This window comes from Podarcis bocagei (assembly GCF_964188305.1).
Source record: "Podarcis bocagei genome assembly, chromosome: 11".
Lineage (NCBI taxonomy): Eukaryota > Metazoa > Chordata > Lepidosauria > Squamata > Lacertidae > Podarcis > Podarcis bocagei.
The window spans coordinates 38,583,760-38,596,636 of record NC_138136.1 but is presented as its reverse complement, the minus strand read 5'-3'; the positions used below and the strand labels follow the sequence as shown (position 1 = coordinate 38,596,636).

The following is a 12,877-nucleotide window of genomic DNA, read 5'->3' as shown; positions in this document are numbered from 1 at the left end:
TTCAGAATGTCCCAGGTATAGTTCCCAATATCTTCAGTTAAAAAGAATCAGGTAGCAGATGATGGGAAAGAACTGTGCCTGATACCCCAGAGAGTCACTGTCAGTCAGAGTACTAGGCTAGATTGACAAATAGTATGACCTGGTATAAGGCAGTTTCCTATGTTTATTCTGAAGATGTAATGGAGTAATTTGTATTCCAAATGTTAACATATTTGATGCACACATTTTTGCTCATTCACAATTTCATTATCTTAGGGGAAATAATTTACATGTGTGTTTCAAGGTGGAAGATTATATTCTTAGGTGTATTTGATTATAATTACAAGAGTATGAATTCACTTAAAGTTGCAGAGGTCCTGCTTTTTAGTAGATGTATGCATTTGCCATTCATGTCATAATTATCTGTAATGGAGAAAAATAGTGATTTGCAGTGCTTGAGATGAAAAATGTATGAGTGAAAGAACACATTTATCTTTGTAGGATGTGCCTGGTCTATTTACAAAAAGACGCAGATGTGAAATTTGCTTCAATAATTAGATTTTTAATTAGTATATCATAAGATAGATAGATTATTGCCCTGGATGGAATTAGGAAATCCATGTATCAAATGGTGGTTCTAAATGGTCATCTTTTTTCCTGACATTTTTATGTATTATAAATAAGACTGTTGTTCTGTATCAGATAAAATGTCAGTGTTAATAGTGTAATGTCATAGTGGCAGGTGGATTTCTTTGGGGATAATATCTGCATTAAAATTGTGGTTATAATTAACCTTAATGCATTTTCTCCTGCTGATATATGGGATATAACTCATTTAACATTCAGTGTGTGGTCTAATTCTAGGGTTTCTCCCCTCCCCTGAATTCAGAATGCCTATCACAAGATAGTAATTCTGAGTTAAATAGAGGGTTGGGATGCTACATATTTGAAACATTTGTGCTTTAAGTATTCTCTTCTCTTCCTACAGTTGCCGGACGAGTAACAGAAAAAGTTTGATATGCAATGGGCAGTCCCCAGCTATGCCCCGGCCCCATTCGCCACTTTCAGCTCATGCAGGTAAATTCTACTGTTTCCATAGACTTAAGAGAGAAATATTGTAGTCTGTAATTACATAGCGTGACTGGGTTGGGATACCCTAGCGCTTCCAACGATCACTTTGGAACCAGACTAGAATGAAAGTTTGAAATTTTAGTTTTTAATGCTGGTTTAAACACATTAATGGTAAGTTTTAGCAGCAGCAACACCAGAAAATTCCTTAGGTAACAAAGTCCAGAGGAAATAAAAAGCTATTTGCCTGTTGCTCAGACCAGACAAATTTCATAAAAAAGGTGCTGCAACAGAGAAGGCCATCCCTCTGGTCCTTGCCCACCTCATTTCAAATAGAGACACTGAAAATTATTTCCAGATTATTGCTGTACATAGACAGGTTGATGAGTAAACTAATCTTTCTCTAGGTCCTCAGTCTTAACAGTGTTTCACAGGAAAAAACACCAGCATGTGGGGGTGGAAATAAAGGTATCATCAGGTTGTGGAGCTGACATTTTCACAAAAAACCTTTTGGTTTTAAGTGATTTTCAATTTGCATTTGTATAGAAAAAAGAGTCTACATAGCTGATCGCACACATAATATCTGATCACAAATATATATTCATTTCCATTCACAGTTAGTGCCTAAATAATTGATACTGGTTCCTAAAACGGAACTGTTTTTTCCAGCTCTGGGTTGAAAGCTTCATGCACATATAATGCTCAGTTCACACAATTCAAATGAAAGAAACAAGAGACAGCAGTGTCATATAGAAATACATTTAAGCAAAGAATGGAGTCTTTAAGCATTAACATAAAACATGAGGACAGAAGGAGAGACAAGAAAATAACATTATGGTTGTAATTTTAAAGCAATTGTACTATGACAGAACTTCTCTGAAACATGAATACTTGATAAGTTACACATTGATTTCACTGCAAATCTTACTAAAGTTTACCAAATCAAAATGCCTATACAACAAAATTATATACCAGAAATATATTTACAGTTTGGGAACTGTCGTTTTCCAGTCCTGATTTTATGCTTTTTTTTAATTAGGAGACATAATATAGACCAACTGAAATATGTAATAGAAATAAATTGTAGTACTGTACTGACAGCCACCAACATTTCTGTAGGTTCAAATTTTCCCAAACACTCTTTCCCAGGGGCTTGTTTGGAGACATTGAATTGAAAGCTTTCTTCAAAGCAAGCCTGCTGCTAGTACCACAAGGCCACTTAGTGAAAGATTAACATTTTCCTTTCAGAAATTATATGTTCTGATAGATAATCAGATATAAGAGATAGGAAACTTTCCTGTAGTGAGTTCTGTTATCTTCTGGGATCATCTACATTTAATCAAGCTCTTGTAGGTCCTCAGCAACATATTCTGAAACCTTTTCCGACATAAATCATTTGGCAGTTTCTTGGAAAATTATTTTTCTGCCATCTGCAGCATAGTTACATTCTAGGGTGTCAAAACAGAGACGATAGCTCCCTGGATAGTTGCCTGAATTATAAAATTTGCCAGATTACTACAAACTAATAAATTTGAGTAGTTACTAGTATATTTTATGGCTATAGTGATAAATGCGGATAGGCATTAAAGAGAGTTGTCAAGTGGTAACAACAAGGTTTCTAACTGATCCTGTGTATAATCTTAAAGATCAGTTATTATTAATCTCCCTTAGTACCGTCTGTGTATCAAAACACTTGTTCCAGGCACTAAAGCGCAGCAATAATCTATAGTCAGTGCAATAGTTGCTCTCTCAGAGTTCTTCAGGATTTCTGAAGCTCTTCATTCTGAATATATTCACATAATGCAATATGTATGCAACACAGCTCCTAATATATTGCCATTAAATACAGTATTTTGAAATACTGATTACTCACTCTCAGTGTTTGCCTCTCCCTGGAGATTGTAGTGTTAATTATATAATGCCTGACCCTACCAATCAGGTTTACTTTATCTGGCCAGAAACGTCAGTAGTAGTCTCGACAGCAAATGAAATGTGTGAAAGCTGAAACAGCCAGCAAAATCCCTGAGAACAGCAGGATTTGAGTAATAAGGAAGCAGTGCACATATGGGCAGAGAATTAACTGGCACTGGTTGTCATTTGAAAGCCTCTCAGGTATTGACTTGCAGATAGGTGGATGAGTACTGAGAGAAATGCTGTGAGCGATGAAGGTCACAGATGAGACTCCAGTTGCTTTTCTGAAATGCCACGCCTTAAATTGTGGCAGCAGTATGATTCCTATTCCTATTGTCTCTGGGTTTTCTTGCCCTCTGTTTGAGTTATTTGAATACTTAAACGAGTCAGCTGTGCAGCATGCTGTGAACTCTTTTGCATCTAAATATTGAGTTTAGTGACTGGCAAAGGCAATAAAGTTTTAAAAGAAAATCAATATATTCAGCAAAAGCAAATCTTCAGCTGTAGGGATGTGTGTTCTTCCAAGCATCTTCCTCATAAGATTTCTGCTTAAGATCTATTTGCCCCAAGAGTTCAAGACAAGATTTTCTAATGAAGTATGGGCTGATGTTACCAACTTTTCCCTTCAGAGGTGGACCCCCAGTTAGGATGGTCAAACCCCTAAAACTTATGGATTCTGATGGATTCCTGACCATTCTGGAGGTTTTTCTGGTGGATAAAGCTGGTGATCCTTCTGAGGCCCTCATCTTGCTGTGAAATGGCATGATGCAAAGGGCCATAAGTACAATCACTCCTGAGTGTCCTCTCTGAGAATATGGAACACATTCTCTGCCCCTGCTATACTGGGGAGAGATGTGCTATGAAACAGGCTAAACAATGTAGAACACAGGTGGTGAATGCCCTGCTATGAAGAAAACCAAATGTGTGTTGGAGCACATAACCATGTGGGCAGTGAGCAGGGCCAACTTTGCTGCTTCCATTACTTCATTGCGTAATCAGCCATTAGAGCCCTTCAGGGTGGACCATAGAGTGTCGACACCAAATTGGTTAATGGAGCCCGGAACACCTCTGAGAGTTGCTTTGATGACCAAAATTAATCTTGAGGAATGACTATAATACAATAATTATACAGTAGTTGAATAATTAACATTTTCTAGTAGAACTCTAGTGTTTATTATGACCACTGGTTAATTACTGTTTAAGCATCTGCAGTGCATTACTCTTTAGTACACACACTGGATAATTATTTGCTACCTTTAAAACTAAATAATGTTGTCAAATAGAAAAAGACGAGCCTTGCGTGCAATAACTCAACTTTATTCCCTTGAACAGTGTAATCTTGTTTCTATATATTGGACTGTGTGCTTATCAAAAACTTAGTGGGTTGTGTGTTTCTCTAGAAAGATGATTGACAGACACCACTGCTCATAAAAAGAACATTCTTACTTGTGTCGCCTTTACGTTTCCCCTGTAGACAGACCACATGCTCTAATTATGCATGCTGAGAGGCAGGCTGGAATAGTGGTGAACTTTCCCTCAACAGCTGCCTGCCAAGCTTTCTCAGTGTTCAGCAGCAGGTTGAGTGGTCTAATGTGAGAAAGTAACAAGGCCCCAAAGGAAATGTTCTCTTCACAATGAGCAGTCACATCTTCATATCATTTAAGATCACCTCCCCATGCCTTGGTCCTGCCAGTCCTGGGAATAACTTTCTATCTAATTTTCATGGTTTGCTTGTTGGCATATAGAATGGTTTTTAAAAGGGGGGCGGCAAGAAAAATGTTGAGAAATAACATTTTTAAACTGTGGATATCAGTGTTTATTGCAAATGTCCTTAAATGCTGATATATTGAGAACAGATACATACATATTTTATATACTTTTTTAAAAAAGCAGAGTTTCAGTCTTAATATTCCGCCCCCCCCCAAACAGAAATATTTCTGTAGCTGTGGTGAACTAATTTTGGTTGAGATGATGTAATAATTGTTTTTGTTTTTTTGTTATGTCTTTTGTGTTCTCGTTTTGTATTTTTATGTTATATATTACATTTTTATGTTATATTTAAGTATTTAGATGAAGGGTGGTATACAAATTCAATGAATAAAATAATAAACACATAAAAAATATATTGAGAGAACCACAGATGGAAAGCAGGATGGAAGTTAAGAGTCTAGTTTCCATTTTATTTACATTTTAGATAATTATATTTTATTTATTTACTTTATATGCCACTCCATAACAAAAGCAGTCAGGGCAGCACAAGGTGAGTCAATGTATATGGCTGGAATAGAACTTGAAGGTTACACTATTTGACCAACTTTGTCATTAAGCACGATACACATTAAGTGCTATACAAACAAATGATAATCAGAGCAAAATAGGTTTCTGAGGATTTTCACTGAGTCTAACTATGATTGTATGACACTTTACATAATTTTCTTACTTTCTTCTGTTTCTCACCAGGGAGCAGTCCTCAAGATAGCCCTAGAAATTTTTCTCCTAGTGCCTCAGCCCACTTTTCTTTTGCACGAAGGTAGGATGGGTTTGTGTGTATTTGATGTGTCATAATTCATAGTTGGGAATCATGCTTCACTTTGCATTTATGCATTTATAATATGCTGGTGGAGGTAAGAAACACCAATATATGTTGCCTTAAAATGCAATTCAATTTATAATAGTCTTCGCAACTTGCTTCTTGCTACTGCTAATTTCTTGCAATATCTAAAGTTCATTTATATAAGAACCAGGATTATCACCTCTTTCCCTTCCTTCGTAGTAATTTAATTTAACTTAATTTAATTAATTTTAAAAAGACTAGAAAATACGTATAGAATTTACAACGGCCTGTAATCCAGCCTTTGCAAAACTGTACTAGTGAATTATAGAAACCCAGAATTGTAGAGTTGGAAAGGACCTTGAGGGTCATCTAGTTCAACCTTCTGCAATGCAGGAATCTCACCTCGATCAGATGGCCATACAACCTCTGCTTAAAAACCTCCAAGGAAGGAGTGCCCATCACTTCTCATGATAGGTATCAGTACATTCTAAAACCTTCCACTCATAAATTGGTATGTGCTATTTAATGCGGCATCTTGAGAGAGAGTCCTTTGACTTCAAACTAGCTCTTCCACAGCTGTAATGATACGTGTGTTGTTATGGGAAATACTGAAGGAGTTTATCTACCTCAGTGATTTCCAAAACCAGTTTCCTACTACACTGAAAGGAGCCAACTGGGGTGGAGTACAGTATGGGAATCTGTCAAAAGAGATTGTCACTACATTGTCATTCTGCAGAACTATTAATTAAGCCACAATGCTGTATAGTGAGTCACCCAGAGAAGAGCTGCCATTGTTGATTAGGGTGACTCTACTGATGAAGATGCCCCTAGCAGAACAAAATCCAGAAAATAAGACAGAGTGAAAGTTGTGTTAGAAAAAGAGTGGATCCTGCCTCATCTGGCATAGTACCTCAGAGGTTAGAATGTAAAAGAACCAATGAATACCCTGAAGAGAGTGCTAGGTTTTGTCTACCCAGGAACACCTTTGTGAGGATTAATTTTTGTATAGTTCTTGGAAGATGCATTTGTGATTGTATAGTACTATTGCATCAGTATAAGTGATCTGTTGGTCACCTGAAGTATTTGACTAATCCGAAGCATAGGATTACATTTACTTGTGAATACATTGTGGGTTGGTTAATGGGTACTCAGCTGTATCAGAAAATGAACCCATTCTATATAAAGGAAACCAGTGGTTTCTAAAAATTGTTATCTGAAGCATGCACAGATAACCATTGTAGCTGATATGTAGCATGAAGTTCAAATGCTACACCTTCCTCCCCACCTGTCTCGGCAACCATAAATAGATGTGAAAATAACATTAAAACTGGAATGTTTGAACATGATAATTGTCAAATGCTGGACAATGACCCCACTTTCTCTAGTGGATTCAGTAGCCTGGATAAGAAATACCTCTTCTCCAAATAACTGCAGTCTCCTGCAGTTTTTGCCTGTGATCCTTTCTCTTTTTTTTGGTGATTGGAGTGAGAAGAAAGCCACAAACCTGAATACAATTCCATTTGTCACGGCCTTATAGAAATCATATAAGTATTAACGTTGGGAAGGACAGATGCATAAAATGTTACATCTTGATTATATACAGATTTATTTGAAAATTCTGATTGATTTATCTTGCAGTTTCTATTCTTTCAACATTTTCTTTAAGGATATACTATTCTTTCCCAATTTATTTCCCATCTTCTTTTCAAATTTGTTCAGAAACATAAACCACTACTATGTATTTCAGAATAGCTGATTGAAAACTAATTTACATTGTGTGCCAGTTTTATACACCAGAGGAAATACCAATAGGAAAAAAATAGAACTGTAGCATAATAAATTGCATTGATTCTCTGAGTTGTAACTATTACCATGAGCAAAATTCAAAGCCAGGAATGCAGGTTACCCCTTCTTTTATTTGTATATAGGAATTTCCCATTGTAAAGACTAAGTTTTGCCTTGCTCATAGAATAAAACAGAGGATCTTATGCACATGTGTTTTATTGAAAGCCCAACCTAAGAGTTTTGGGAATGAAAAGTAATTGGTTCATCCTAACTTTGCTCATTTAAAAGAACTGTACATCTCAAAAATCTGAAAAAAGTCTACCTAACTACTGTCATTACGTGTTTAGGATATGTGTTTTAAATATTTAACATTATATATTTGTGCTCATAGAAATGTTTCTCTCTGAATTACTACTTTCAGCAACAATCTATTTTTCAGTGAGGAAATAATTTGTTCTTTAGAAAGAGGTTCTCGTTCCCCCGCCTTCTAGATTAGAGCAAGTCTTACACAATGCATTTTCTTCATTGCTTTGTTTTCATAGCTTAATGAGCATGCTAGAAGTGGCAAAGTGCCATTATACCAGCACTCCCTTCTATTTATCCCTCTGCAATATGAGTAAAATTGTCATCACTCTAGCTGACTGCTGTGCATATAGTAAGGATCCTGAAATACATGTGAGGATACATCACAATATGAGACTTAGTTCTCATACCATGCAAGTGAGAAAGTTGGCAGAGCAAAAAACATAGTATGGTAACATGAAAGGGGTGACTGTCTAGTCCACAAGACCATCAGTTGTCCATTAATTTCATTTAGATGTCTTTGGCATGCTTGTAAAGATACAATTAAAAACATTACAACATCTAGCACAGCACGTTACAATTGCTCCAACAACTAGAAAAATAATTAAGTGGTCCACCAAGACCCTCAGCAACCAAGTGGTCCACAGGGGGGGAAATTGGGAACTACTGATCTATTCAGCACAGCAGTTTTCTTTAAAACACAACAAATTTCTAATAAGCAAAAGTTCATACATCCTATTACTGAATGGATGCCACTGGTTGCTCTTCTGGCCTTCTCTGGAAACGTAGCACGACTGGCATCTCCCTATTTCTTCATGGGAAATAGGACTTCATGGGATTTCCACTTTAGAAGTCACCTTGGTCTGACACCACTTTGTTGTAGCATTATGAAAAAAATCATCAACAGGGTGTTTGTGTAAATAGAAGCAGATCATTGCACTGACCAAAGTTGAGTAAAAGATAGAGAATGGGCCTTGAATAAACAACGAAGTTGCATTATTCAGTTATGTCAGGGATGGGAAACCCGAGGCCCTCCTTATCTTGGACTCCCAACTCCCTTCAGCCCCAGCTGCCATAGTTATTGATCAGGGGTTATGTGAGTTGTAACCTGACAAAATCTGGAGTACCACAGATCCCCCACCCCAGAGTTGTGGTTTTTTTTTAACATCTGTTGTAAAATTGGAATATCTTTTGCAAAATGCCATGCAGGGTACGTCCCCATATATTTTGAAGCTGTCTATGCTGATTGTCATGCTCTTATATTTAGAAAGTTGTTGTTCTACTTCTTCATTTGTTTTTTAAATATACTTTGCACAATTATAATGCAGTCATGGGCATCGAAACGAGAGGTAACTGTCACGAAAACTTACTACTCTGTTTTTGTGGTTTGTTAATTTGATTGTAAATTTCTGACTAGGATTGCCAACTGCCTAGAAACAAACCAGCCAAGCCAGGGTTTTTCATTTTTCTCAGAACAGTGTTGCTAAAGTGGGGTGGGGAAAGGGGATTAACTATTAGTTAAGCAGCACTGTGTAACCTTGTTGCATATACGGGTCACAAAAATGTAAAAGGCCACTGGAGCCCAGGAAGATAGCATTGAAGGAGCTCTCTTCACCATTGTGCTGGCAAGCTTACCTGCTCTCCCCCCCCCCCCCGGCACTGATTAGCAATCACAGAGCTATCAGTTGTGTTGGATGCAGACAGTGCATATCATGTGTATGTTATTTTCTACTTTTGTCTGTGAAACAGTTGTAGCCTCCTGTTAGACATTGGATGGTAGTGCTGTAGCAGAGGAATTATAAACACAGGCACTAACTGCACATGTTACATCAGCAGAGTATTTAGGCCTCATCCAGCTGAAAATTTGAGTTGGCAGTCCTATGTCTGAATGTGGACTACATGTAGCAGAATTTGAAATTGTCCTACATGGTAAATGTTTTGTTCTACCAAAATTTATAATTTTATGAAAATGTTTAGTTTTGCAAGTCACGTTGCTGTAATTCTTGGTTCATTTTATATACATTTCCATGTACATTCAATGTTCTAGCCTATCATGGTTGTGCATCGGTCTCTCCTCCATCCTGTTCCTGTTTTGCATTGTCTCTATCCGATATCCTGAAACATCCCATTCACAGCTGGATTATTTCATGTGCTTTTTAAAAAAGTGCCTTGTAAAAACGCTTGCTTATGAGTTTGTGTATATTTCCTCATGGTACACCACAACATTTCATGGATTCTATTTCAACAGTTTTTGTATAATACTGTAGGGTTAACAGTTGTCTTATGTGGCTTAACTCAAATTCCCAACAGGACTGATGGACGACGTTGGTCACTGGCATCTCTCCCCTCTTCTGGCTATGGTACAAATACTCCAAGCTCAACTGTTTCAGTAAGTAACAATAGATAGATAGATAGATAGATAGATAGATAGATAGATAGATAGATAGCTTCTGCTTGTAATATATTCTCAGATTCAGTCCTTGTAAGATTTCAAACAATAATGTAGATTTCTACTAGTATCTACAGTAGGGGTAGGGTTATAGGTAGATAGGGGGAGGCTCTATCCCAGCAATACCATCTATTAACATTTTAAAGGATTTTGATTGGGTTGCCCACTATGCTTGTCAAAATATTTATTATTTTAACTTTTCCTGGCAATTAGTCCCCCCTCCTTTCTCATAATTCATACAATAGATGCTGTCTGCTGAACTTGAATGAAAAAAATTAGGTGCAGTGCTTGAAAACAGTTACAGGCATGCTAGCTAATAAGTAATTGTTAAGGCAGCCTCACTGACATAATTGAGAACTTGCACTGATCCTCTGCCCAAGAATGCTATTCAAGTAGAGCTGTATTTCTAACGAATATACTTTTTCTGTTGTTGTCCCTCTTTCAACAGACACACTGTGTGTTATAACCACTGTTGATTTCCCTTCCTTCATATAATAAACAGTACAACATGATAGTATATTTTATATATGCCAGAAGGTACTTTGTATCCTCCCATAACTCATTTTCACTTTGAAATTTTTATTTAGCAGGATTCCATGCATCGCTTAGCTATAATACAAATAGTTATTTTGCCCGTTACTCAGTTTGGGGCCCATTTTCCTTGGAGTAAATCCATGTTCTATTGAAGCCTATCATTTTCACTGCAAGATGGGTTTGTGTGCCTGAATAATTACATATTCATATCTTGATAGGTACAACCTGGCTCTTCACACTAATTTTTAAGATTAGGTGATGTTTAGATAACTATAAGAAAATACGAACCACAGTTAATCTACTGGTAGGTTGTTAAGAGATCACAGCATAAATTGTCATATTCTGTTATTGTTTTAAACCTTCTGGAAAATAGTTTCATGTAAACTGTTATGTTGAGAAAATTAAGAAAAAGTCTTTGAACTATTTGTCATTGGGAAGATAGCTCTGAATAATAAACATAGATAAAATAAAACCTGACAAATTGCCAACTGGGTCCAGATGGCATTCGCCAGAGAGTTCTCAAAGAACTCAAATGTGAAATGGCTGATCTTCCAACAGAAATATGTAACTTGTCACTCAGATTAGCCTTCATACCAGAGGACTGGAAAGCAGCCAATATAACACCAATTTTGAAAAAGGCATCCAGGGAGATCCTGGAAATTACAGGCCAATTTGCTTAACGTCTGGCCTGGGAAAACCAGCAGAAAGTATTTTTAAAGATAAGCTAACCAAGCATATAGAAGAACAAGCCTTGCTGAAGCAGAGCTGGCATGGCTTCTGCAAGGGCAAACCAGTTTCATGAGCCTATTAGAGTTCTTTGAGATTGTGAACAAGCTCACAGGGGTGATCCAGTTGGCATAGCATACTTGGGCTTTCAAAAAGCTTTCAATTAGGTCCCTCACCAAAGTCTCCCGAGTAAGCTTAGCAGTCATTGACTAAGAGGAGAGGTCATCTTGTGGGTAATTAGCAGAAAACAGAGAGTAGGAATAAATGTGCAGTCCTCTGAATGAAGAAAGGGGAGTCCCCCAAGGATTGGTATTGGAACTGGTGCATTTTAACTTGTTTATAAATGAATTGAAGTTAGGGGTGAGCACTGAGGTAGCCAAGCATGCTGATGATATTGTTCGGGTTTGTTAAAGCAAAAAAGAGATTGTGAAATGCTCCAACAGAAATGAATGGACAGTAAAACGGCAAATGCAGTTCAGTGCAAACAAGTGTAAAGTGATGCAAAACATTCTAATTTCACACACACATATATATGCTCATGTAGTCTGAACTTGTAGTGACTGACCATGAATGAGACCTTGAGGTTGTAGTGGACAGCTCAATAAAGATGTAGTTCCAGAGTGTGGCAGCTGTGAAAAAGCATTATGACAATCTCATAATGCTGTTATACAAATCTGTAGTGTGACCACAACTGAAATACTTTATACAGTTCTGGTCTCTAAACCTCAAGAAGAATATTATAGAGTGGGAAAAGATTCAGAAAAGGGCATCCAAAGTGATTGAAGAGATGGAGCAATTCTCCTGTGAGGAAAGGTTGAAGCATTTGGAACTTTTTAGTTTAGAGAAAATGCAAATAGGAGGTGACATGAGAAAAGCTTATCAGATTATGTATAACATGGAGGAAATAGGTAGAGAAAAACGTTTCTGCCTCCTTCTTATTAAACCAGAACTTATGAACATCTAGCGAAGCTGAATATTGGGAGATTCAGGACAGATAAAGGAAAGCGTTTATTCACACAGTGCACATTTAAACTGTGGACCTATGAGCATCAACTTAGATGGCTTTAAAAGAGGATTAGATAAATTCATGGAGGAGAAGGCTGTCAGTGGCTATAAGTCGTGATGATTATGCTTTACCTCTTCTGTCAGAGGCAATATGCCTCTGAAAACCAGTTGCTGGCAATTGTAGGTGGGCAGAGTGCTGTTGCGCTCAGGTCCTCCTCCTAGGCTACCCACAAGGAGTGGAGGATCTTGGGGTCTCAAATTTCAGCAGCGCCCTGTACAACCCCCAGAACTGGCGTTCCCCACTTCTCATATTCCATTCTAAATCATAGTTGTGGCATTCCCAAGGCTCCAGGCCTAGTGTGACCAAACCAGTCACACTCTCCTAAATCTGCCACAGCCTTGTGGTTGGCCACTCCATGAACAGGATGCTGGACTATAAGGGCCAGTAACGTGATCCAGCATGACTCTTCTCACACTTTTTAACCAGGCATAGGCAAGCTTGACCCTCCAGATATTTTGGGACTACAATTCCCATCATCCCTGACCACTGGTCCTGTTAGCTA

General features: G+C 37.5%; 1 protein-coding gene across 10 annotated transcripts in view; it reads left to right on the top strand.

Annotated features, from left to right (window-relative positions):
- MAST4 (microtubule associated serine/threonine kinase family member 4) overlaps positions 1-12,877 on the top strand; it is a gene marked incomplete at its 5' end in the record, with an annotated part of 208,979 nt that overhangs the window by 137,779 nt on the left and 58,323 nt on the right. For 6 of the 10 annotated variants that reach the window (XM_081212590.1, XM_081212589.1, XM_081212586.1 and 3 more), the window contains 4 exons: positions 968-1,056; positions 5,419-5,488; positions 8,929-8,949; positions 9,911-9,989. In XM_081212590.1, coding sequence (XP_081068716.1) covers positions 968-1,056; positions 5,419-5,488; positions 8,929-8,949; positions 9,911-9,989 — 259 coding nt within the window. The remainder of the gene's footprint in view (positions 1-967; positions 1,057-5,418; positions 5,489-8,928; positions 8,950-9,910; positions 9,990-12,877) is intronic. The other 4 variants (XM_081212591.1, XM_081212588.1, XM_081212594.1 and 1 more) reach the window with 1 other exon arrangement.